This window comes from Phyllobates terribilis, unplaced genomic scaffold (genome assembly GCF_046119375.1).
Source record: "Phyllobates terribilis strain yellow unplaced genomic scaffold, ASM4611937v1 Scaffold_12__6_contigs__length_324123572, whole genome shotgun sequence".
NCBI lineage: Eukaryota > Metazoa > Chordata > Amphibia > Anura > Dendrobatidae > Phyllobates > Phyllobates terribilis.
The window spans coordinates 17070278-17095829 of NW_027362772.1; the positions used below are offsets into that span (position 1 = coordinate 17070278).

General features: G+C 41.0%; 1 protein-coding gene across 50 annotated transcripts in view; it reads left to right on the plus strand.

Moving 5' to 3' along the window:
• Positions 1–25552, plus strand: part of LOC141171932 (uncharacterized) — a 152485-nt gene that overhangs the window by 114698 nt on the left and 12235 nt on the right. For 34 of the 50 annotated variants that reach the window (XM_073655606.1, XM_073655640.1, XM_073655624.1 and 31 more), the window contains 20 exons: positions 137–166; positions 415–468; positions 1089–1115; positions 2286–2339; positions 2585–2614; positions 2937–2981; positions 5188–5241; positions 6060–6089; positions 6338–6391; positions 7009–7035; positions 8192–8245; positions 8496–8525; positions 8848–8892; positions 19782–19835; positions 20062–20091; positions 20337–20390; positions 21013–21039; positions 24122–24178; positions 24284–24310; positions 24448–24489. In XM_073655606.1, coding sequence (XP_073511707.1) covers positions 137–166; positions 415–468; positions 1089–1115; positions 2286–2339; positions 2585–2614; positions 2937–2981; positions 5188–5241; positions 6060–6089; positions 6338–6391; positions 7009–7035; positions 8192–8245; positions 8496–8525; positions 8848–8892; positions 19782–19835; positions 20062–20091; positions 20337–20390; positions 21013–21039; positions 24122–24178; positions 24284–24310; positions 24448–24489 — 825 coding nt within the window. The remainder of the gene's footprint in view (positions 1–136; positions 167–414; positions 469–1088; positions 1116–2285; positions 2340–2584; positions 2615–2936; positions 2982–5187; positions 5242–6059; positions 6090–6337; positions 6392–7008; positions 7036–8191; positions 8246–8495; positions 8526–8847; positions 8893–19781; positions 19836–20061; positions 20092–20336; positions 20391–21012; positions 21040–24121; positions 24179–24283; positions 24311–24447; positions 24490–25552) is intronic. The other 16 variants (XM_073655616.1, XM_073655599.1, XM_073655598.1 and 13 more) reach the window with 15 other exon arrangements.

Genomic DNA, 25552 nt, shown 5'->3' on the forward strand with positions numbered 1-25552 from the left:
ATAAATAAAAAGCAAGTGCATTTAAATAGAATGCAACAAATATAAGGATTTACTTAGTTGTAGATAATGATTTTTTTATCTTATGGTGTAAATAATTTAAAAAAGTTACTAAAATAAATGTGTCTTTATTTTACAGATACTGGAGGAAATCTTTTATCAGATGCAGGTAAATTGACTTCAGCACTGAATATGATGTTACATGGTAGAAGAATCAGCTGCAGGACAATATACCTTCATTTTTTCATCAGTTTTGCATGCCTACACAAAAGTTTACAAACTTTTGCAAAAAGTTAAAGTTTCCTTAAAATTAATGAAGTTATTTTTTTTAAAGATGTGAAAATTACACATAAAAGTTCACTTTTCACAATGATAGACAACAATAGATCATGTTCTGCATTTTTATTGTGTTCGAAGGTGACATACTGAATGGAATTGGTGGAACAGGAGGAGTCACGACTAATGGATTAAGTGAGTGGTCATTAATTTATTTGTTTCAAGTACACGAATAAAGCTAAGGAGGGGGGCACACGACAGTATAAAAAAATTGGTCCAAATTTCATCCAGAAAAGTTGGACAATTTTATTCTCACTTGTCATCCGTTTTTTTATGGTAGCAGCTATTAATCATTTACAGGACCATTTACAGTTTCCTGTTTTACAGAATTGCAATGTATTTGTAAATATCGGTTGCTATACTGTGGCATCCAATTTTTCTCTCGCACCCAGAGAATTGAATGGGTGAGTCTCATTAGATTTCCGGAGTAAAATCAAGCATGCTGCGCTATTTTTCTCACGCCAATTAGGTCTGAGGAAAGATAAGTTAATCTGCACTGCCTCATTGAATAACATTGGTCCGAGTGCAATTTTTTTACTCGGATTGCCCAATTTATACCATCATCTGCATGAGTCTTGGTAATTGTCCCAAGTTCCATGACTTTTCCCTGAAATGTTCTGAGCTGCGGTAACGGCAAAGTCATGTAGAAGCTTCTCATTAGTCTGAAAGAACATTGAAGAGGCACTGAAGTTCTAGAAAGTTCTGTGATTTCTTTGGCTGCTATGTGTAATAAAATATTTTATCTATTTTTTTAGATGGTGGTGGCGAACTATCAATAACAGGTAACTACGCCCAAGTAATGTCTAGTAATATTCAATATTTTCTAGGACAAAATATGGACATTCTTTAAGATGCATTGGAGTGAATGCCTTTGCCTGAACTGCACCGAAAAGCATAGACCATAATGTTAATGTAAAGGAGTCAAGAAATAAAAACGATTTTGTTACAATGAGAGTCAATGAATGACATGATCAAGTACATAAGTACAAATAGCAGGTGTAGACATGAGGCTAGAGGAGCAAATCCAGCAATGTAGATCCTTAAAATCCCATCCATCAAATTGATAACCGCTGACGTGTTTCAGACTCCAGCTTTGCTCATTGTAATGATGTAACGAGTAAAGACAAAGTCTGAAACCCGTCTGCAGTTATCTATGTGATGGATGGGATTTTAAGAATTTTAAGGATCTACGTTTCTGGATTTGCTTCATTATCTACAAGGACACTTTCCATACTACAAAGTTTCCTTAAAGTCTGGATGTCCTACTTGGGTGAGCTGAACTTTTCCTTCTTGGTAGACATGAGGTTGTTTTATATGTCTAACAGTTTGAAATTGTGAATCACAAATATGCTTCTATAAATGATGTGTTGTCAACAGAGCCTTATACTGAAAAATAAAAACACCAAAAATTTAGAGACGAGCAAACCGGTTCGAGGAGAACTTAATTTCCCTCCAATTTTTCCAAAAAATCTGAATCCTTAGAAATATTTTTTTGTCATCGACTTTGTCCAAATTCAGCAAAATGATGGGGAGATGGCTACCATTTTGCTGTTTAAAGAGATTGAAAAGAAATTATTAATACTTATTCACCTGTTGCACAAGCAAGCTACATCCGATCCCTTCTTTCCTTTGCGCATGGCTTCCTCCATAGTTGCTATGCATCGGGGCTTCAAGGGTTGAGTAGTTCTCTAGCACATGACAGGTGAGGGTCAAGGGGAATATTATTTTTTTTTTCACCCAATGATTGTTAGGCTCTGGGTCTGGCGACACCCTAAGGCATAATAAGGAATATTGAATTTGCATTTAAATTATTCAATGCAAATCAAATTTACTTCAAATTCGGCAGATTAGCTCATCACTAGCAAACTAAAAAACAGGAAAAAAAATCCGTAAGAAAAATCCAAGAGAATCTACGAGCAGCGTTAATTAATAATATTCTTCTCTCGGAATAGGTGGCACATCATCAGGGACCGGGAAAGGACCAGGATTAATATCGGGAGTCCTCAGTGAGTAATCATGGGGAAGGCACTTCAGTATGATAAGAGGATACAATGTGTGACATAAATGTAGAGTAATAATTGTGTCAAAAACTAAGAACCAAAACTTTCAGATTTAGATCCAAATACAACAGATCTAAGTCAATGATTTACCTAATTGTAAACATAATCTGTATAATTTTTCATTTTAGTTTTAGCTTCTAGTAAAAATAGTTTCTTAAAAAGTTACTAAATTAAAATTGCATTTTTTTCAGACGCTGGAGGAAATCTCTTACAGAATGCAGGTAAATTTACTTGGCGGTTGTATCCTGAGCGGTATATGATGTCTCATGTGTATAATGGTATTATTGCTCCTTACATGCTCCATCCGGTACTGATCTGTTAGACATTGGTCCTGTTAGACTACGGATAAGTCTGTTCCTTAGTACGGTGCTACATTAATACTGTGGTTTTATACGAGCTCCATGTGATAGTTCAGAAAAATCTTTTACAGCTGAAAACTTGCAGTAGAGCGACCGATATTCACAGAATTAAGTGCAGGAGAGTTTGAAGATATAAGTGTAATAATTCACATACACTGTATATGATTATTTTTCTAATTTATAGGTGGAGTACTGAAAGGTGCCGGAGATACGACAGGAGGGCTGACCGGTGAGTATCTGTTTGGTGGCAGTAGTAGTAGAAGTATCATCACTAATGATGAGAGCAGAGTACTGACTGCTGTAGTACAGGCTGGTAGTTGTGGTATTATAGTAACAACTGTAGAATGATGGTTCAGAAAAGTATTAATGTTGACTAGTAATAATAGTAGTAGGTCAGGAAGTTGTAGCTGATAATTATAGCAGTGATACAACTAATAGTGCTTAGAACATTTTTTTTATTCTTTAAGTACTTTTCAACCCCTTTACCCCCAAGCCTGTTATCACCTTCCTGACATTGCCATTTTTTTCAATTCTGACCAGGGCCACTTTAATAACTCTGGAACGCTTCAACCAATCCCAGTGTTTCTGATATTGTTTTTTCATGACACATTGTACTTTATGTTAGTGGTACATTTAGGATGATATTTGTTGCATTGATTTGTTAAAATATCGGAAATTTGTAGAAAAGTTTGAAAATTTAGCAATTTTCCAACTTTTCATTTTCATGCCCTTAAATCAGTTAGTTCTAGCACACAAAATAGTTAATAAATAACATATACCACATGTCTACTTTACATCAGCATCATTTTTTTATTTTTTTGTTTTCTTTTTGTTAGCAAGTTACAAGGGTTAAAAATATATCAGAAATTTCTCATTTTTCCAACAAAATTTACAAAACCAATTTATTGAGGGACCACATCACATTTGAAGTGACTTTGTGGGGCCTATATTTCAGAAAATACTCAAAAGTGAAACCATTTTAAAAACGACACCCCTCAAAGTGCTCAAAACAACATTTGATAAGTTTGTTAACCCTTTCGGTGCTTTATAAAAGTTAAAGCAATGTGGAATAAAAAAATTAACAGTTTACTTTTTCCCAAAAAATGTTGCTTTATCCCCAAATTTTGCATTTTCACAAGTGTAACAGGAGAAAATGGACCATACGATATGCTGTGCAATTTCTCCTGAGTACATGAAATCCATATGTGGTGGAAAACTACTATTTAGGTTCACGGCAGTGCTCGGAAGGGAAGGAGCACCATTTGACTTTTGATACGCAAAATTGTCTTGAATCGATAGCGGACACCATGTCGCCTTTGGAGAGCCCCTGATGTGCCTAAACAATGGAAATCCCCCACAAGTGAGCCCATGTTGGAAACTAGACCCCTCAAGGGCACCTTAAACCCTGTGGTGCTTCACAGAATTTCATGACGTTGAGCCGTGAAATGTAAAAAAAAGATTTTCCCACAAAAATTTTGTTTTTGAGCAAAATATTTAAATTTTCACAAGTACGCTGATACCCCATATGTGGTGAAAAACTACTGTTTGAGTGCACTACCGAGCTCCAAAAGGAAGGATTGACGTTTTGGAGCTCAGACAGATGGAATTGTTTGCGGGCGCCATGTCATATTTGCAGAGCCCTTGAGGTGCTAAAACAGTAGACCCCCCACAAAATGACCCTATAGTGGAATTCATCTAGTGTTTTTCTGATGTGTAAATGTTATAATGTGGTGGCATATGTGAGTTGTGTGGAGTACATCAGGTTGGCATATGAGAGTTGTGTAGAGTACATCAGGTTGGCATATGTGAGTTGTGTAGAGTACATCAGGCTGACATGGCATCACTATGGTGATCATAGTGAGGTCCGATTTTCTCGGAATGTTGAGAAGATAGAAAAAGAAAATTTCTGCATCTTTATCAGTTATCCGAGTGCACAACTACACAACTCACATATGCCAACCTAATGTACTCTACACAAACACATTATGCTAATCACACTCTGATCAGTCTCTGTGTGATTCAGAGACTGATCAGAATGTGATTAGCACAATCGGATCAATTTCATGGATGAGAGAAAACACTATCCTGTGACCACAGCCTTATTGTGAGATTCGGCAAGACTGAACACATTAACCCCTTCCTTATTCTAGTAGTATAGATAGCAAATGTAGACATGACGTTCTGTATGTCTGATACACTATAAACATAAATGACAAGCATTCTTCCGTAACAGTATGACATCAACAGACCCTTAGAGTGAAAAATAAAGATATCAGAATTATTAATCAAGAAAAAAATATGAAAAAATTTATGAAAAAAAATGTGTTCTGTGTAACTGAAAACTGTCTTATCTGCAAATGTTTCTTACAAGTGCAGCTAAAACAATGGAGAATCTACCGGCACCATTTACAAATCATATTCTTCTCTTGGAACAGGTGGCAGAACATCATCTCCCGGGCTGATAAAAGGAGTAGTGTCTGGAGTACTCAGTGAGTAATCATGGGGAAGACTCTTCCATATGATAAGAGAATGTATTTCTTGACTTACAGTATTTTTCGGATTATAACACGCACTTTCTCCCCCCCAAATTTGGGGGGAAAATGGAGGTGCGTCTTATAATCCAAACTGTAGCTGCGATGGAGCGTACTGGCTGCGGTGGAGCGGGGTCCCAGGATCGCTGCTGCCGAAAGCTTCTGGCGGCGGTGGAGGCAGGAGTGGGTCATGGCTGCAGGCTCCATGCTGGTAGGACGAGATGTTGGTGGTGCAGGGGCTCCGCCGACATTTTGTGACAGTTTTATTTTCCTCCCCACACCTTCCATACTCTTCTTTGCAGTGGACTTCGGGGAAATGGCCACTGGAGATCTTTGCACCGAGACCTCATCTCCCAATCTCGGCTCCTTGATCTCAATTGCATAATTGTATAAGGGCAGACAAAGGCACAGGCCCCAAACTGTGAACACCAGCCAAGGAAAGCTTTTTCAATGTATTATCCAGCTCAAGAAAGGAAGGCCACCCCTAGGTTTGCACAGAATGCAAAAAATACAAAGAAAAAAAACACAATTTGAACTTGGTTTAAGCTGGTATACATGCAGCACATAAATGCATGTTTCACAATGGCCATAAATCAGAAAAACCTACAAGAGGCAAAATGAACAAAAACCCTGCTGTAAATAAATAAAAAGCAAGTGCATCAAAATTGAATGCAACAAATATAAGGATTTACTTAGTTGTAAATATTGATTTTTTTTATCTTATGGTGTAAATAATTTTAAAAAGTTACTAACATAAATGTGTCTTTATTTTACAGATACAGGAGGAAATCTTTTATCAGATGCAGGTAAATTGACTTCAGCACTGAATATGATGTTACATGGTAGAAGAATCAGCTGCAGGACAATATACCTTCATTTTTTCATCAGTTTTGCATGCCTACACAAAAGTTTACAAACTTTTGCAAAAAGTTAAAGTTTCCTTAAAATTAATGAAGTTATTTTTTTTAAAGATGTGAAAATAACACATAAAAGTTCACTTTTCACAATGATAGACAACAATAGATCATGTTCTGCATTTTTATTGTGTTCGAAGGTGACATACTGAATGGAATTGGTGGAACAGGAGGAGTCACGACTAATGGATTAAGTGAGTGGTCATTAATTTATTTGTTTCAAGTACACGAATAAAGCTAAGGAGGGGGGCACACGACAGTATAAAAAAATTGGTCCAAATTTCATCCAGAAAAGTTGGACAATTTTATTCTCACTTGTCATCCGTTTTTTTATGGTAGCAGCTATTAATCATTTACAGGACCATTTACAGTTTCCTGTTTTACAGAATTGCAATGTATTTGTAAATATCGGTTGCTATACTGTGGCATCCAATTTTTCTCTCGCACCCAGAGAATTGAATGGGTGAGTCTCATTAGATTTCCGGAGTAAAATCAAGCATGCTGCGCTATTTTTCTCACGCCAATTAGGTCTGAGGAAAGATAAGTTAATCTGCACTGCCTCATTGAATAACATTGGTCCGAGTGCAATTTTTTTAATCGGATTGCCCTTGTCCCATTTATACCATCATCTGCATGAGTCTTGGTAATTGTTCCAAGTTCCACGACTTTTCCCTGAAATGTTCTGAGCTGCTGTACCGGCAAAGTCATGTAGAAGCTTCTCATTATTCTGAAAGAACATTGAAGAGGCACTGAATTTCTAGAAAGTCCTGTGATTTCTTTGACTGCTATGTGTAATAAAATATTTTTTTAGATGGTGGTGGCGGAGTATCAATAACAGGTAACTACGCCCAAGTAATGTCTAGTAATATTCAATATTTTCTATGAAAAATTATGGACATTCTTTAAGATGCATTGGAGTGAATGACTTTGTCTGAACTGTACCGAAAAGCATAGGCCATAATGTTAATGTAAAGGAGTCCAGAAAAAAAAATGATTTTGTTACAATGAGAATCAATGAATGACATGATCAACTACATTAGTACAAATAGCAGGTGTAGACATGAGGCTAGAGGAGCAAATCCAGCAACGTAGATCCTTAAAATCCCATCCATCACATTGATAACCACAGACGCGTTTCAGACTCCAGCTTTACTCAGTGCAATGATGTAACGAGTAAAGACAAAGTCTGAAACCCGTCTGCAGTTATCTATGTGATGGATGGGATTTTAAGAATTTTAAGGAACTACGTTGCTGGATTTGCATCATTATCTACAAGGACACTTTCCATACTACAATGTTTCCGTAAAGTCAGGATGTCCTACTTAGGTGAGCTGAAGTTTTCCTTCTTGGTAGACATGAGGTTGTTTTATATGTCTAACAGTTTGAAATTGTGAATCACAAATATACTTCTATAAATGATGTGTTGTCAACAGAGCCTTATACTGAAAAAAATTTTAGAGACGAGCAAACCGTTTAGAGGAGAACTTAATTTCCCTCCAATTTTTCCAAAAAATCTGAATACTTAGAAATTTTTTTTGTCATTGACTTTGTCCAAATTCAGCAAAATGATCGGGAGATGGCTACCATTTTGCTCTTTAAAGAGATTGAAAAGAAATTATTAATACTTATTCACCTGTTGCACCACCAAGCTACATCCGATCCCTTCTTTCCTTTGCGCATGACCTCCTCCATAGTTGCTATGCATCGGGGCTTCAAGGGTTGAGTAGTTCTCTAGCACATGACAGGTGAGCGTCAAGGGGAATATTATTTTTTTTTCACCCAATGATTGTTAGGCTCTGGGTCTGGCGACACCCTAAGGCATAATAAGGAATATTGAATTTACATTTAAATTATTCAATGCAAATCAAATTTACTTGAAATTCGGCAGATTAGCTCATCACTAGCAAACTAAAAAACAGGAAAAAAAATCCGTAAGAAAAATCCAAGAGAATCTAGGAGCAACATTAATTAATAATAATCTTCTCTCGGAATAGGTGGCACATCATCAGTGACCGGGAAAGGACCAGGATTAATATCGGGAGTCCTCAGTGAGTAATCATGGGGAAGACACTTCAGTATGATAAGAGGATACAATGTGTGACATAAATGTAGAGTAATAATTGTGTCAAAAACTAAGAACCAAAACTTTCAGATTTAGATCCAAATACAACAGATCTAAGTCAATGATTTACCTAATTGCAAGCATAATCTGTATAATTTTTCATTTTAGTTTTTAGCTCCTAGTAAAAATATTTTCTTAAACAAAAAGTTACTAAATTCAAATTGCATTTTTTTCAGACGCTGGAGGAAATCTCTTACAGAATGCAGGTAAATTTACTTGGCGGTTGTATCCTGAGCGGTATATGATGTCTCAAGGGTATAACGGTATTATTGCTCCTTACATGCTCCATCCGGTACTGATCTGTTAGACATTGGTCCTGTTAGACTACGGATAAGTCTGTTCCTTAGTACGGTGCTACTTTAATACTGTGGTTTTATACGAGCTCCATGTGATAGTTTAGAAAAATCTTTTACTGCTGAAAACTTGCAGTAGAGCGACCGATATACACAGAATTAAGTGCAGGAGAGTTTGAAGATATAAGTGTAATAATGCACATACACTGTATATGATTATTTTTCTATTTTATAGGTGGAGTACTGAAAGGTGCCGGAGATACGACAGGAGGGCTGACCGGTGAGTATCTGTTTAGTGGCCGTAGTAGTAGAAGTATCATCACTAATGATGAGAGCAGAGTACTGACTGCTGTGCTACTAGAAATGAGCGTTGTTCTACTCGAACTGTTCGCCAATCTCAAATTCAAGCTGTTTTGGGCGGTGTTCGAGCCGTTCGGCGAACACGAACGATTTGAGAAAAATTCGGCTGTTCGAGGTTATGTTCGATAACTGTTCGTGCACCAAAATCATAACTGGATTTTTTCTCAGTAATGATGAAAATTAATGTTAATACGCAGTTTGAGTGTACAGCGGGGTGGGGGGAGGGGCAGGGGATGGATCTCTGCAGGAACAATGAAGATCTCCATTTTTTTTTCTCTTTCCCGCATTTACAGTGGGGAGGTGCAGTCTGTCATCCTATCAGCAGCGCACACACGGAGCGAAGTGCTTTTTTCACACAAGCAAGGGCATGTGTCATTGGCAGTGTATGTCACATGTCCTTGCCCTATAAGACCAAGCCATTTTCCCCGTCGCCACCATTTTCTCACTGCTGCAGCTGCGTGTTAGATGGCACCGCTGTTGCTGTGTGCGCTATACCTTGTTAATTTCAAGCCAATTTTCGCACAAATCTACAGATAGCTTGGGAGTAGGGAATAGTTGTGATTGCAGTCCTTTTAAGGACTAGGTTACAGCATTTCCTACGACTTTTATCAGGCAGGTCTGTGCTCTTAAATAGATAGGTTGTGGGAGTAAAGACTAATTGTAATTGCAGTCCTTTTCAGGACTAGGTTACATCAGTTCCTATCAGTTTTTGCCAGGCAGGTCTGTGCCAGTGCTGTTCAAGTTTTTTTAACAGCATTTGGCTGAATCTAGCAAAGCTAATCTTTTTTGGCCTATTGCAGAGTGTGTTAGTCAGTGGAGTAGCCTATCTGTGTTGCAAGATACACGACCTGTGTATAGAATACCAAATTTTTTACTGAACCTAGTGAAGTAAAACCTTTTGGGCATAGCATCATTCTATTAGTCCATCTATACTGACCTCCATAAGGTTGCAAACTGAATATAATTTTTTTCTGCATCTAGCTCTGAAAAAATATTTGGCCTTCTAGCAGTGTGTGGGACTTGTTCTATTAGTCCATCTATACTGACCTTCATCAGGTTGCAAATTGAATATAATTTTTTTCTGCATCTAGCTCTGAAAAAATATTTGGGCTTCTAGCAGTGTGTGGGACTTGTTCTATTAGTCCATCTATACTGACCTCCATCAGGTTGCAAATTGAATATAATTTTTTTCTGCATCTAGCTCTGAAAAAATATTTGTCCTTCTAGCAGTGTGTGGGACTTGTTCTATTAGTCCATCTATACTGACCTCCATCAGGTTGCAAACTGAATATAATTTTTTTCTGCATCTAGCTCTGAAAAAATATTTGGCCTTCTAGCAGTGTGTGGGACTTGTTCTATTAGTCCATCTATACTGACCTCCATCAGGTTGCAAACTGAATATAATTTTTTTCTTCATCTACCTCTGAAAAAATATTTGGGCTTCTAGCTGTGTGTGGGACTTGTTCTATTAGTCCATCTATACTGACCTCCATCAGGTTGCAAATTGAATATAATTTTTTTCTGCATCTAACCCAGCCAATAGTTTTGGCCTAATACCACAGTTTGGCCACTCAGCTCTGCTCGGTTCCCATCCATTGTTTTTTTGTGCAAACAACTCCAGAGTTGTGAATTAGTTAACCACCAAAATGAGTGGAAAAAGGCCTGCTGATGGTGGAAAGGGGAATAGGCGTGTTGGGAAGGGGAAAAAAGGTTGTGTCCGTGGGGTAGGTGTTAAAGCAACAGTAACATCTGCAGAAGAAAGACCATCTTCCAGCCAAACTAAAATGTCTACTTCTTTTAGCGGACAATGTGATAAGATCCCTTTCTTACGGCCACGCCAATCGCTACAAATTCCAGATGAGGCACAAAAACAGCAGGTGCTTCAACGGATATCAAGTGTTCCTTTAAGTGGGCTCTCCTCCACATCAACTTCAACATCACAAATACTCCAGTCCTCAAAGGTGTCACCCCAATCGCACTTGCTTCCTCACAGCTCCCAAATCTCCAGCAGCCCGTCTGAGTATGCGGTAGAACAGATGGTTGAGTCTGCAGAGCTGTTTACTCATGCTATAGCCTGGGAATCAGAGGTCGACTCCAGCGCTTCTGTGAATCCAGACGAGGAAATGATCTGCACTGATGCCCAGAATCTTTGAGTCGGATCCAGGACCAGACGCTGAAGGTTCTGACCATAATGTAGACCCTCATTCCCAAACTGTAACTCCTGTTGGTGGAGACAATGAGGGAGACGATGATGAGACTCAAATACCTGATTGGAGCGACAACTTTAGTTTTTTGTCAGGGCAGGAACAGGTTGGCTCTGAGGACGACGGGTGTGATAACGCACAGGGTGATGATGATGAGGTTGGAGATCCCACTTACTGTCAACCCACAGTCAGCCAAGAGATGAGGTCAGCAGAGGAGGTGGAGGAGAATGCTAGTGACGACGAGGTCAGGTTGCGCCTTCCTGGACAGAGACGTAGTACTGGAAGCACGTCAACAACTGCATCCTCAAACACAACTCTGCCTCTCACCACAAGTCATGGTGGCTCTTCAGGTCGCATGGGTGCTAAGCCTTGCATAACCTGGGCATTTTTTCAGATCGATAAAGATGACCCAACTCGTGTTATCTGTAACATTTGTCAGCAAAAGCTAAGTAGAGGCCAAAAAATACATAGTTTGAGTACTTCATGCATGAACCGGCACATGGACATGAAGCATAAGTTGCAGTGGGAAGCTCACTGTGCTACAATGCGGCCTAGCCGGCCGGCCAACCACCGTCTGCCATATCTTGTGCATCCGCGGCCTCTTCATCCTCTGTGACTGGGGGGACAGCGGTCACACCTGTTTTGGGGCGCAGACCTGCCACCTCTTTACCCGCAACAGCCAGCGTGATTGGCAGGTCACCATTTTCTTTGGAGGTGGTAACACCAGCTGGTGTTGAGCGCTGTCCGACATCGATAGCACCACCTTTGGATCAAGGCAACCTAACATGTCCGCCTGCATCTTCCTCACAGACCGGCAGTTTGCTGGGGACACCCTTACCAACCCGGTCTAAGCACAATAGCCAGCCCTCGGTCCCTCAGATGTGGACAAGTAAAAGACCATTTCCTCCTAGCCATGAGAAAGCTAAGAGGTTGAATTTCACCATCTGCAAGCTCTTGGCTACAGAAATGCTGCCTTTCCGCCTGGTGGAAACAGAAGATTTTCGAGACCTTATGTCCGTCGCAGTGCCCCAGTACCAGATGCCCAGTCGGCAATACTTCTCAAAGAAAGGTGTGCCTGCGCTCCACCAGCATGTCGCACACAACATCACCGCTTCTTTGAGAAACTCTGTGTGTGACAGGGTGCATTTCACCACAGACACTAGGACGAGTAGGCATGGACAGGGGCGTTACATGTCGCTGACTGGGCACTGGGTAACTATGGTGACAGCAGGACAAGGGGCTGCTGTCCAAGTCTTGCGGTCCCCACGAGTTGTGCGTCAATCCTCTTTATGTCAAAGTTCCTCCACTGCTTCTGCCTCCTCAACCTCCTCTTGGTCCTCCACCAGCACCCAAAGCCTGTCTGGTCATGCCACAAGCTTTCTAACTGCGCAGAAGGGATCCTGCACACCTCCTTACTATGCTGGCAGTAGGGCTCAACGTCATCAGGCGGTTTTTACTTTGAAATGTCTGGGAAATGTGAGTCACACAGCTGAGGAGTTGTGGTCAGCTCTGGAAAACCAATTTCATGAATGGTTGTCTCCACTGGACCTGAAACCAGGGAAGGCCGTGTGCGACAATGCTGCAAACCTGGGTGCGGCCCTTCGTCGGGGCAATGTCACACACGTGCCTTGTATGGCTCACGTGTTGAACCTGGTTGTCCAGCAATTTTTAGCCCACTATCCCGGACTAGATGGCCTTCTGCAGAGGGCACGGTCACTGTGTGCTCACTTCCGCCGTTCGCATCCCGCAGCTCAGCGACTTACATCTCTACAGAAGTCGTTGGGCCTGCCACTTCACCGGCTAAAATGCGATGTGCCTACCCGGTGGAATTCAACTCTGCACATGTTGCAGCGACTGTGGCAGCACCGACAAGCCCTGGTGCAATACGTTCTGACGTATAGCCTGGGCCAACGAGATCCAGAGGTGGGGCAAATCACGCTGGAGGAGTGGTCTCAGATCAGGGACCTATGCACCCTTCTGCACAGTTTTGAAATGGCGACGAAGATGTTTAGTGCTGACGATGCCATTATCAGCATGACTTTTCCGGTGATTTACATGCTGGAGCACATGTTAAACAGAATTCGGAGTCAGGTGGTGGCACAAGAGGAGGTGGAGGAAGTAGAGGAGGAGGAGTTGTATGCGGAAGGGCTAACATCTGCAAGGTCCAGACGGTCGGCAGCACCAAGGCGGCAGGCATGTGAGGGTGGGGGAGATGGTTTTACCAGGGCGCATGGTAGCAGCCAAACTAGTGAGGAAGGTGCAGGAGCCCAGGAAGAGGTGGAGGACGAACTGATGGAAGACTCATCAGATGAGGGAGACCTTGATCACATTTCTGTTGTGCGAGGTTGGGGGGAACAGAGGAAGGAAGCATGATTGTTACCTCGCCACCAACACAACAGGGACTTGGTGCTCCTGGATGCGCAACACACATGAGTGTCTTCTTGCTGCACTACCTGCAACATGACCCTCGAATTGTGAGAATTAGAAATAATCCTGACTACTGGGTTGCCACACTGTTAGATCCCCGGTACAAAAGTAAATTTGCAGAAATTATTCCTGCCATAGAAAGGGATGCACGCATGCAAGAGTATCAGCAGAGACAATTGCAGAATCTTACATGTGCTTTTCCACAAAACACCAGTGGTGCATGTAGTGAATCTCACAGTTCCAACTTGCCAACCGTGGGACCGTCGATTGTTCAGCACTCAAACCGTAACAGAACCACAGTATCTGCTGGTAACATCAATTTTGCGGAATCATTTCACCACTTTTTTAGCCCAACCTTTGCAAGGCCACAGGAGACAAGAAGTCTGACACATAGTCAACGCCTAGAGACGATGGTACAGGAGTATCTCCAAGTAAACATTGAAGCCATGACTGTGTCACTGGAGCCTTGATCTTTTTGGGCTTCCAATCTGGATAAATGGCCGGAGCTCGCCACTTACGCCTTGGAGATCTTGTCATGCCCCGCAGCCAGCGTTCTCTCTGAACGTGTGTTCAGCGCTGCTGGTGGTGTGCTGACAGATAAGCGCACGCGGCTCTCCACTGATAATGTAGACAGACTCACGTTCTTAAAGATGAACAAAGCATGGATCCGAAGCGACTTTTCTACCCCTGTGTCATCCTGGGGGGAGTAAAAGCTTGATGATTGGTTAAAATCACCTCACCAACTGTTTTAAGCTTTCAAATTACTAATCATGTTTATCTGTATCTTGGCTGGAAAATTATTTGGGCTTTGTAGCAGTGTGCAGTACTGATTCTGTTAGGCCATGTATATTAAGCTCCACCAGATTTAAAATTACTAATCATGTTTATCTGTATCTTGGCTGGAAAATAATTTGGGCTTTGTAGCAGTGTGCAGCACTGATCCTATTAGGCCATCTATACTAAGCTCCACCACATTTAAAATTAATAATAATTTTTAGCTGCATCTAGCCCGGAAAATAATTTTGGGGCTCCGAGATGCACAAGACACATAAGTGCCTTCTTGCTGCACTACCTGCAACATGACCCTCAGATTGTCAGAATTCGAAGTAATCCTGACTACTGGGTTGCCACACTCTTAGATCCCCCACACTCTTCGATCAACCTTTTCATTTTAATAAAGACCAAAAAAATGGTCATTTTTGAAATTATAAGCATTAGCAGGTTATTAGAAACTTAAATCAAACAGTTTTCAACTCAAAACTTTATTCTAGGTGATGTTACATTTGCACATAGGACCCCTTGTTCGAAAGGAGCTTCTGAACTCTCTCGTCCATTGAATTTGTCAGGTTTTGGATGGTTTCTGCTTCAATTGTTTTGCATGAGGTCAGAATACCCTCCCAGAGCTGTTGCTTAGATGTGAACTGCCTCCCGCCATCATAGACACTCCTTTTGATGATGCTCCAGAGGTTCTGAATGGGGTAGAGGTCAGAGGAGCATGGGGGTCACACCATAAGTTTGTCCCCTTTTATGCCCATATCAGCCAGAGATGCAGATGTGTTATGTGCAGCATGAGACGGTGCATTATCATGCATAAAAATTATCTTGCTGTGGAATACATTGTTCTTCTTCTTGAACCATGGCAGGAAGTGCTGTTTGAGAAACTCCACATACATTATGGAGTTCATCTTTACCCCTTCAGGGATCCTAAAGGGGCCGACAATCTCTCTCCCCATGATTCCAGCCCAAAACATTACTCCACCTCCTCCTTGTTGCCGCTGTAGCCGTGTATGCGTGGGGTGTCCATCAACCAGCCATCCTCCACTCCATCCATCTGGACCATAGAGCGTTGCACGGCACTCATCCGTGAACAAAACAGTTTTGAAATCAGTCTTCATGTAATGTTTGGCCCACTGGAGCTGTTTCTGCTTGTGTGAAGTGGATAGAGGAGGTCGACAGGATGGCATATGCACAGCTGCAAACCTCTGAAGGACCCTGCATCTTGTTGTTCGGGGGACGTTGGAGGCAACAGCAGCTTCAAAAATGTGTCTGCTGCTATGACAAGGCTTTTTTGCCGCTGCTCTTTTAACCTGATGTAATTGCCTGTAGGAAAGAGTCCTCAATTTGCCATTATCAGCACGCACACGTGTGTACTGTGAATCAGCTACATACTTCTTGATTGCCAAGACACTTCATCCTGATCATCGCACAATGTTGATTGTAGTCATGCCTTGACCTAAACACTCCACAATTTGTTGCTTCTCAGCAGCCGGCACATCCTTTTTCTTTCCCATTTTGGCACAAAATGTAGGCTGCTTAATAATGTGGGACAGCCTTCTTAAGTAGTCTTGCCTTTCAGTGGACACACCTGCCAAACTAATTAGCACAGGTGTCTGCAATTGCTTTCAGTGATATAAAGAGCCCTGGCACACATCACCATCAATGAGTTTAACTGACAAACAAACAAATTCTTCCCTTATCACTCCTAAACACTTTTTGCATAATAATTTGGAACACAGTGTACATGTGCTTTTCCACAAAACACCAGTGGTTCACGTAGTGAATCTTATAGTTCTAACTTGCCAACCGTGGTCTGTATGGAGTTGTTCAATAAAGGGCCCAAAATTAAGATAACATAGATGGGAGAGGTCTCTATGGATAGGAATTCCTAAGTATTTGATACCCTGTGAGGGCCAGGCAAAGGGAAAGTTGGACTGGATAGAATCCTGTATGGATTTGGGGAGGGAGACATCGAGGGCCTCAGACTTCGCTGCATTGATTTTAAAATTTGACCATGTAACAAAGTGATTTATTTCAGCCATAACAGCAGGGATGGATATATGTGATTGAGTGATATATACTAGGACATCATCAGCAAATAGAGAGCACTTGTACTCGGTGCCTCCCACCTCAATCCACCTAATATTGGGGTTATGGCGAATTGATGAGAGCAGGTGCTCCGTCACTAGGATGTATAAGAGAGGGGACAGAGGACATCCCTGCCTTGTCCCATTGGTGATTATGAAAGGTGATGAAAATGTTCTGACGCGCCCTCTGGGCCTTGGGACACCCGGAGCCGGACCCTTTTCGGTGGATGCTGGTGGTTGTAGTCTCGGTGGCGGCGACCCGGTTCCGTGGCTCAGGGCGGTCAAACCAGTGGCAGAACTATTTATGTGGTTTTGATGTTTAAATGTCCGACTACGCCACCCGTGGATTGCGGTCAGAGTGAACCGCCGCTGCAGGGCAGACCGCTGAGGCTGGTGTTGTGGGTGCAGCAGAGCGTAGCATAACTCCCCACGGGAGGAGTATAGCCTCAGGGCAGTGTATGCGGAGGATGGGGTGATGGTGCAGGGCAGCAGCAGTAATGACACGCAGTCAGTGATGCAGTCCAGGGCCTTTACTCACAGTTCTTATTATCCAGACCACGTCTGCAGGTAACGGCTGCCCACGTCGTACTGTGCTCACCAGGTGAGGGGCTCAGACAACTCCCAGATAACTTTGGAGCGCTTCACAGGACCCCCTTTGTGTGTCCTTTGTCTGGCCTTTCTTACCAACCCTTCTGTCCGGCTGCCTCGGGCCTCCTCTTGGTAAACTTGGCGCCAGTTTCCCTGACCCTATGTGGTGCCTTCCTAGCGGGTGTAGCGAGGGGCTGCGCCACATAAAATGTCACAGCCTCCGGTTTCTAGCTGAGGGTCGTTTCCCGCCTCCACTAGCCTCGGGGACCGGTCTCCCCCTTTGGCCTGACCCCTCCACGCAGGTGGATTCGGGCGTGCGGTGGCGACTCGCCCGTCCGCACCCCTGGGATCCCTTCGTTCCTCGTGCCTTCTCCGCTCCTCTTCCTTCCTTCTCCCTCTTCCAGGCCTGGGCCTCTGGAGCAGAGCTCATGCAGAGCCCCTGCTCCCTGTCACTTCTGCTCAGACTTCTCTCAGACTTCTCTGCACTGAACTAAGATGGTGCCCACCTTTTATACTCCCTTCTCAATGCACCCAGGAACTGCTTCCTCCCTGCTCCTGCACTTCAGGGTTCCCCTTCCTCAGTGTTTCCTCCCCCCACTCCAGCCAGGGACAGGGACTGTCGTGCCCATCTCAGGGGCATATTGGTCGCCCTGCCCCACGGCAATGTGGTGTAATGCATGCAGGTGTCGGGTCCTGATCCACACTCCATCCTTACCTGAGAGTGAGATATCACACCTCTGGGTGAGGTGCAATACCTCTGTAGCAACCGAGCCCTCAGGGTGCTGCAGTTCCATTTATCTTCAGCCTAGGTGACGTATTGCGATACAGGGCCGTGATTTTGGCTATAAAAGTGTCCCCTAGACCCCTACCCCAAACTTTTTAAGAGTATAATATATGGCGTGCCAGGAGACTCTATGGAATGCTTTCTCAGCATCCAACGAGAGTATCTAATTACAAATGTTTAACTGCATCTAGCCCAGGAAATACTTTGTGCCTAGTAGCAGTGTCTGCTAGTCAGCGGATTATCCCGGCTGTTAAGCAAGCTACACCACCTGTAGTTTGGACACTTAATTTTTTCAAAGGAAATGCTTCGGGACCACGGGATACTCAGTGAAGAGCATCAGGAGGCACCCCAAGGCATAGGGGCTGGGACTGGCAGTAGGATGCCTTGCGGTGGACAGCCGAGCTCGATCCTTATGAAAGTTTTTTAACTGCAGCAGCTTTAGTGGACGCTACTGGAGCTGGAATTACGCGGCTGCTGGCATGAGACTTGCCCTCCAATAGATCCTTGTAAATGGATTTAAAGTGTATTCATTCAAAATAGAGAGACAATTTAAATTAAAAAGCTTAGACCAGCCTCCACCACAGGGGGGCTCGCTCGACCCACCAGCGGACAGGCACCAGTATTGGGAGAGGGGGGCTGGCCGTCAGGGTCCACCGCGGCTCTGGCACAAACCCGGCGACACGGAGGTGGCACGGGCAGGAGCGGACTGGCCGTGTCGGCTTCTCACTTTTTGGATTTTAGAAGGGCATGACATGCCTATATCTGTGTCTCCCCCTCCTTTTACTCCTCCACCTCTTTTCTTTTCGCATGACTATATGTACTTGTCACTTTTCCATGTGTTAGTTATGTCTTCTGAGCAGTTTGTCAGCTTTTGGACACCTTTGAAGGTGTTTTCTATGTGTTTCTATGTGTTTTTGTTTGCCTGGCATTGGTTTTAACGGTGTTCGAAGGTGTTCGACGATCAGTTCGACGAATAGTTCAGCGAACACACGGGTGTTCGACGAACCGAACCGAACTCGAACACTACGGGGGTGGCTCAACACTACTCTTTACCCCCCAGCCTGTTATCACCTTCCTAATATTGGCAATTTTTTCAATTCTGACCAGGGTCACTTTAATAACTCTGGAACGCTTCAACCAATCCCAGTGTTTCTGATATTGTTTTTTCATGACACATTGTACTTTATGTTCGTGGTACATTTAGCATGATATTTTTTGCATTTATTTGTGAAAATTTCGGAAATTTGGCGACAAGTTTGAAAATTTTGCAATTTTCCATCTTTTAATTTTTATGCCCTTATATCAGTTAGTTCTATATCAAACAAAATGGTTAATAAATAACATATACCACATGTCTACTTTACATCAGCATAATTTTTTATTTTTTTGTGTTGTTTTTGTTAGGAAGATAGAAGGGTTAAAAATGTATCAATACTTTCTCAGTTTTCCAACAAAATTTACAAAACCAATTATTTTAGGCACCACATCACATTTGATGTGACTTTGAGGGGCCTTCACTCAAAAGTGATACCATTTTAAAAACGACACCCCTCAAAGTGCTCAAAACGACATCTGATAAGGTTGTTAACCCTTTAGGTGCTTCATAAAAATTGAAGCAATGTGGAAGAAAAAAATGAACATTTTACTTTTTCCCACAAAAATGTTACTTTAGCCCCAAATTTTGCATTTTCACAAGGGTAACAGGAGAAAATGGACCTTACAATATGTTGTGCAATTTCTCCTGAGTACACCGATACTGCATATGTGGTGGAAAACTACGGTTTGGGCCCATGGCAGTGCTTGGAAGGGAAGGACCACCATTTGACTTTTTTTTTTCTATCTTCTTAAAATGTCTTATCTTTAAATATTTTTTACAAGTGCAACTAAAACAATGGAGAATCTACCAGTGCCATTTACTAATGATATTCTTCTCTTGGAACAGGTGGCAAAACATCATCTCCTGGGCTGGTAAAAGGATTACTGTCTGGAGTACTCAGTGAGTAATCATGGGGAATACTCTTCCATATGATAAGAGGATGTAATTCTGGACTTACTGTAAATACATAGTAACTATGACAACAACTAAGAACTGAAGCTTCCAGGTCTGGGTCCAAATGCAACAAATATAATGATTTACTTAGTTGTAAATATTGATTTTTTTTTAGATTATGGTATAAATTATTTTAAAAAGTTACTAACATAAAATTGTATTTGTTTTACAGATACAGGAGGAAATCTTTTATCAGATGCAGGTAAATTGACTTCAGCAGTGAATATGATGTTACATGGTAGAAGAATCAGCTGCAGGACAATATACCTTCATTTTTTCAGCAGTTTTGTTTACCTACACAAAAGTTTACAAATGTTTGCAAAAAGTTAGTTTCCTTAGAGTGAAAGCAAAAATTTTTTTAGAGATGTAAAAAGTACATATAAAAGTTCACTTTTCACTATAGTAGAGAACAGTATATCATGTTCTGCAATTTATTTGTGTTCGAAGGTGACATACTGCATGGAATTGGTGGAACAGGAGGAGGGACGACTAATGGATTAAGTGAGTGGTCATTAATATATTCGTTTCAAATACATGAATAAAGCTAAGGAGAGGGCACACGGCAGTATAAAAAAAAATTGTCTGATTTTCATCCAGAAAAGTGGGACAATTTTATTCTCACTTGTCATCCTTTTTTTTACTGCAGCAGTTATTAATCATTTACAGGACCATTTATAGTTTCCTATTTTACAGAATTGCAATGTATTCATAAAAATCGGATGCTCTACTGTGGCATATGTTTTTTGTCTTGCACCCAAAAAATTGAATGGGTGAACCTCATGCGATTTCCAGAGTAAAATCGGGTTTCCTTCCCTTTTTACTGACTTCGATTAGGTCTGAGAAAAAATAAGTTCATCTACAATACCTCATGGAATAACATTGGTTTAAGTGCATTTTGTTATCGGATAAACCTCGTCCAATTTATACCATAGTCTGCATGAGTCTTGGTAATCGGCACAAGTTCCCCGACTTTTCCTTGAAAGGGTCTGAGCTGCGGCACCGGCACAGTCATGTAGAAGCTTCTCATTAGTCTGAGAGAACATTGAAGAGGCAGTGAAGTCCTAGAAAGTCCTGTGGTTTCTTTGGCTGCTATGTGTAATAAAATATTTTATCTATTTTTTAGATGGTGGTGGCGGAGTATCAGTAACAGGTAATTACGCCCAAGCAATGTTTAGTAATGTTCAACATTTTCTATGAAAAAATATGGACATTTTTTAAGATGCTTTGAAGCGAATGCCTTGGCCTGAACTGTACCGAAAAGCATAGGCCATAATGTTAATGTAAAGGAGTCAATAAATAAAAAAGATTTTGTTACAATGAGAGCCAATGAACGACATAATCAACTTCATAACTACAAATAGCAGGAGTAGACATAAGGCTAGAAATGAGGAGCAAATCCAGCAACGTAGATCCTTTAAATTCTTAAAATCCCATCCATCACATTGATAACCGCAGACGCGTTTCAGACTCCTGCTTTTCTCATTGCAATGATGTAACGAGTAAAGACAAAGTCTGAAACCCGTCTGCGGTTATCTATGGGATGGATGGGATATTAATGGACATTAAAAAAACGAAGAGTTTTAAGGATCTTCGTTGCTGGATTTGCTTCTTTATCTACAAGGACACTTTCCATACTGCAACGTTTCTGTACAATCAGGATGTCCTACTTGAGTGAGCTGAAGTTTTCCTTGTTGGTAGATATTCGGCTGTTTTCTATGTCTGACACTTTGAAATTGTGAATCACAAATATAGTTCTATAATGACGTGATACCAACAGAGCCTTATACTGAAAAATGAAAACACCAAAAATTTAGAGATGAGCAAACCGGTTCGAGGAGAACCGAATAAGCCACTACTTACACATATGAGAAAAAAAAAATCACTTTGGCTGTCACAGTCGGGGGATGGCCTGGAAAAGTTATAGGGTTGGATGTAGCCTGCGGATTGCACTTTGGCCAACTTGGATACATACACATCACATATACAGTACAGACCAAAAGTTTGGACACACCTTCTCATTTAAAGATTGTTCTGTATTTTCATGACTATGAAAATTGTACATTCACACTGAAGGCATCAAAACTATGAATTAACACATGTGGAATTATATACTTAACAAAAAAGTGTGAAACAACTGAAAATATGTCTTATATTCTAGGTTCTTCAAAGTAGCCACCTTTTGCTCTGATGACTGCTTTGCACACTCTTGGCATTCTCTTGATGAGCTTCAAGAGGTAGTCACCAGAAATGGTCTTCCAACAATCTTGAAGGAGTTCCCAGAGATTCTTAGCACTTGTTGGCCCTTTTGCATTCACTCTGCGGTCCAGCTCACCCCAAACCATCTCGATTGGCTTCAGGTCTGGTGACTGTGGAGGCCAGGTCATCTGGCGTAGCACCCCATCACTTTCATTCTTGGTCAGATAGCCCTTACACAGCCTGGAGGTGTGCTTGAGGTCATTTTCCTGTTGAAAAATAAATGATGGTCCAACTAAACGCAAACCGGATGAAATAGCATGCCGCTGCAAGATGCTGTGGTAGCCATGCTGGTTCAGTATGCCTTCAATTTTGAATTTATCACCAACATTGTCACAAGCAAAGCACCCCCACACCATCACACCTCCTTCTCCATGCTTCACGGTGGGAACCAGGCATGTAGAGTCCATCCGTTCACCTTTTCTGCGTCGCACAAAGACCCGGTGGTTGGAACCAAAGATCTCAAATTTGAACTCACCAGACCAAAGCACAGATTTCCACTGGTCTAATGTCCATTCCTTGTGTTCTTTAGCCCAAACAAGTCACTTCTGCTTGTTGCCTGTCCTTAGCAGTGGTTTCCTAGCAGCTATTTTACCATGAAGGCCTGCTGCACAAAGTCTCCTCTTAACAGTTGTTGAAGAGATGTGTCTGCTGCTAGAACTCTGTGTGGCATTGACCTGGTCTCTAATGTGAGCTGCTGTTAACCTGCGATTTCTGAGGCTGGTGACTCTGATAAACTTATCCTCAGAAGCAGAGGTGACTCTTGGTCTCCCTTTCCTGGAGCGGTCCTCATGTGAGCTAGTTTCTTTGTAGCGCTTGATGGTTTTTGCCACTGCACTTGGGGACACTTTCAAAGTTTTCCTAATTTTTCGGACTGACTGACCTTCATTTCTTAAATTAATGATGGCCACTCATTTTGCTTTACTTAGCTGCTGTTTTCTTTCCATAATACAAATTCTAACAGTTAATTCAGTAGGACTATCAGCTGTGTATCCACCTGACTTCTGCACAACACAACTGATGGTCCCAACCCCATTTGTACGGCAAGAAATCCCACTTATTAAACCTGACAGGGCACGCCTGTGAAGTGAAAACCATTTCCGGTGACTACCTCTTGAAGCTCATCAAGAGAATGCCAAGAGTGTGCAAAGCAGTCATCAAAGGAAAAGGTGGCTACTTTGAAGAACCTAGAATATAAGACATATTTTCAGTTGTTTCACACTTTTTTGTTAAGTATATAATTCCACATGTGTTAATTCATAGTTTTGATGCCTTCAGTGTGAATGTACAATTTTCATAGTCATGAAAATACAGAAAAATCTTTAAATGAGAAGGTGTGTCCAAACTTTTGGTCTGTACTGTACAAGACCATTCCACACAGCTATACATGTACATACATACCTAGAATGCACGTATACACAGATACATATAATACCTACACATCATCCACACATAGATACTGGGGGTTCAGTAAGTATATACAGTACATAAGTGGTAGAGATGAGCAGATCTTTTAAGTTTGATTTTGAAAGCTTTGGCAAATTTTTCTAAAAAATTTCAATTTGTGCCAAATTGATTTGCTACAAGTCACAAGCACTTGTATTTCCTATGACATTATGAGGTCTCCTAGAACTACATCCAATCTCTATAAAGCAAACACAGCCTAATGTAAAAATGACCTCAACATATATGGCTATGAGTAACTCGGATGGTAAGTGTTCTTCTCTGCTGTGCTGTCACACACCGTCTGTACAGTTTATTCAGTGTTTCATGGATAAGCTGTGAGCTTATCTCTCACTATCCTAAATCACCCTATAACGGCTGCTGCATACCCTGCCTCAGCTTTTATACAGGCTCTCATACTCTTTCCTGATGATTCCTTGATTAAACATGTTTAAATTATAACTTTTATTCTATGATCATGTGTAAAATTTGTCCGCTATTAATTTATCAGAAAAACTGTACTATTTATTCTCTAGTAAATGGTGCATCAGGAGGACTTCAGGGAAAAGGAGGACAGCAGCAGATGCAGATGAGTAAGTAAAGAAAACTTTAGTTTTGTAAAGTAAATATTCAATTTAGTTTTAAAAAAAAATTTTGAAGCTCAAATAAACAGCCAAAAAAAACGTTTCTACTTTCAGACACAAAGGGAGGAGTTCCAGTGACAGGTGAAGTATAAAAATAAAAAGGAATGGATGTAAATAATTGTTGAGCTTTACTTGTAATACCTTGTCTGACCACACAGAGTGCTGTTGGTAGGATAAATATTCGAAAAGTAGTAAAACTTTTCTTTTCTTGTTAATAGGAAGATGGTCATTTACATATGAAGATGGTCAGACGCAGAATGGTGAGGTTTTTAAAATAACATTCTACTAATAATCATAACATTCACAAAAGATCTGGGGTCAGTTTTCCAAGATGTTTGGAACAACCTCTTTGCAAAAACTTTATGCAAGTCTACCTAAAAGAATTTTTGCTATTTTTAAGGGTGATCACACCAAATACTGATTTTATTTAGAATTCTCTTTCATTAATTTATTTAACTTTTTTTAGAGTCTTTTGTTATTTTATATAGAAATAAACTATTAACATTTGCACTTTTGAAAGAATTTTTAGTTTGCAGCATTATTTTCACACTTGCCTAAAATTTTTGCACAATACTGTGGTGAAAAACAGAAATCAAAAATTTGTAAAAAAAAAGAGATTTTTTTTGTTGCCATTTTCTATTTTCCGTAACATTTTTATTTTTTTGTCATCGCACCTGTAAGGAGCTTGGTTTTTGAATGGCGAGCTCACATTTTTATTGCGTTGTATATGACGGTTTGATCCATTTTTTTTGCACCCATTGGGCAAAAAAAAAATTGAAGTTTTGATTTTTTTTATTTGCTCTGGGTACTAATTTTTGATTTTGATAGATCGGACTTTTATGGACTTGGCAATACCAAATATACTTCTATTTTTTATTCTCTATTTTTAATGGGGAAAAGGTGGGTGATCCAAATTTTTAGACATTTTTTTTATATTAAAACTTTTTTTTAAAGTTTTACTGTACATTTTAGTCCCCTTTAAGCCCTGAGCCTGTAGTTATTTTATTGCTTGTTCTATAAACTTCAATATGTATTTTAGTATATAGTCAAAATGGTATGGAAGCATCCAGCAGGCAGTGCTGCCATGATAGCCCATCAGCATCACGGGGGACTGTTGGGTGCCAATGCTCGTCATTGAATTTCTACTGTCAGTGATTGATAGTGTCATTTATAGAAGACCTTTCACTAGTTCTACAACATCAAACTGGCCACGTCATCGAATACTGGCTGTGGTGATGAATAAAACAATACATTTTTTTTTACATTTTTCTTCTCCATTGTGGATATATTAGCTAGTAAAAGCATCCAGAGCGTGAGCTCATG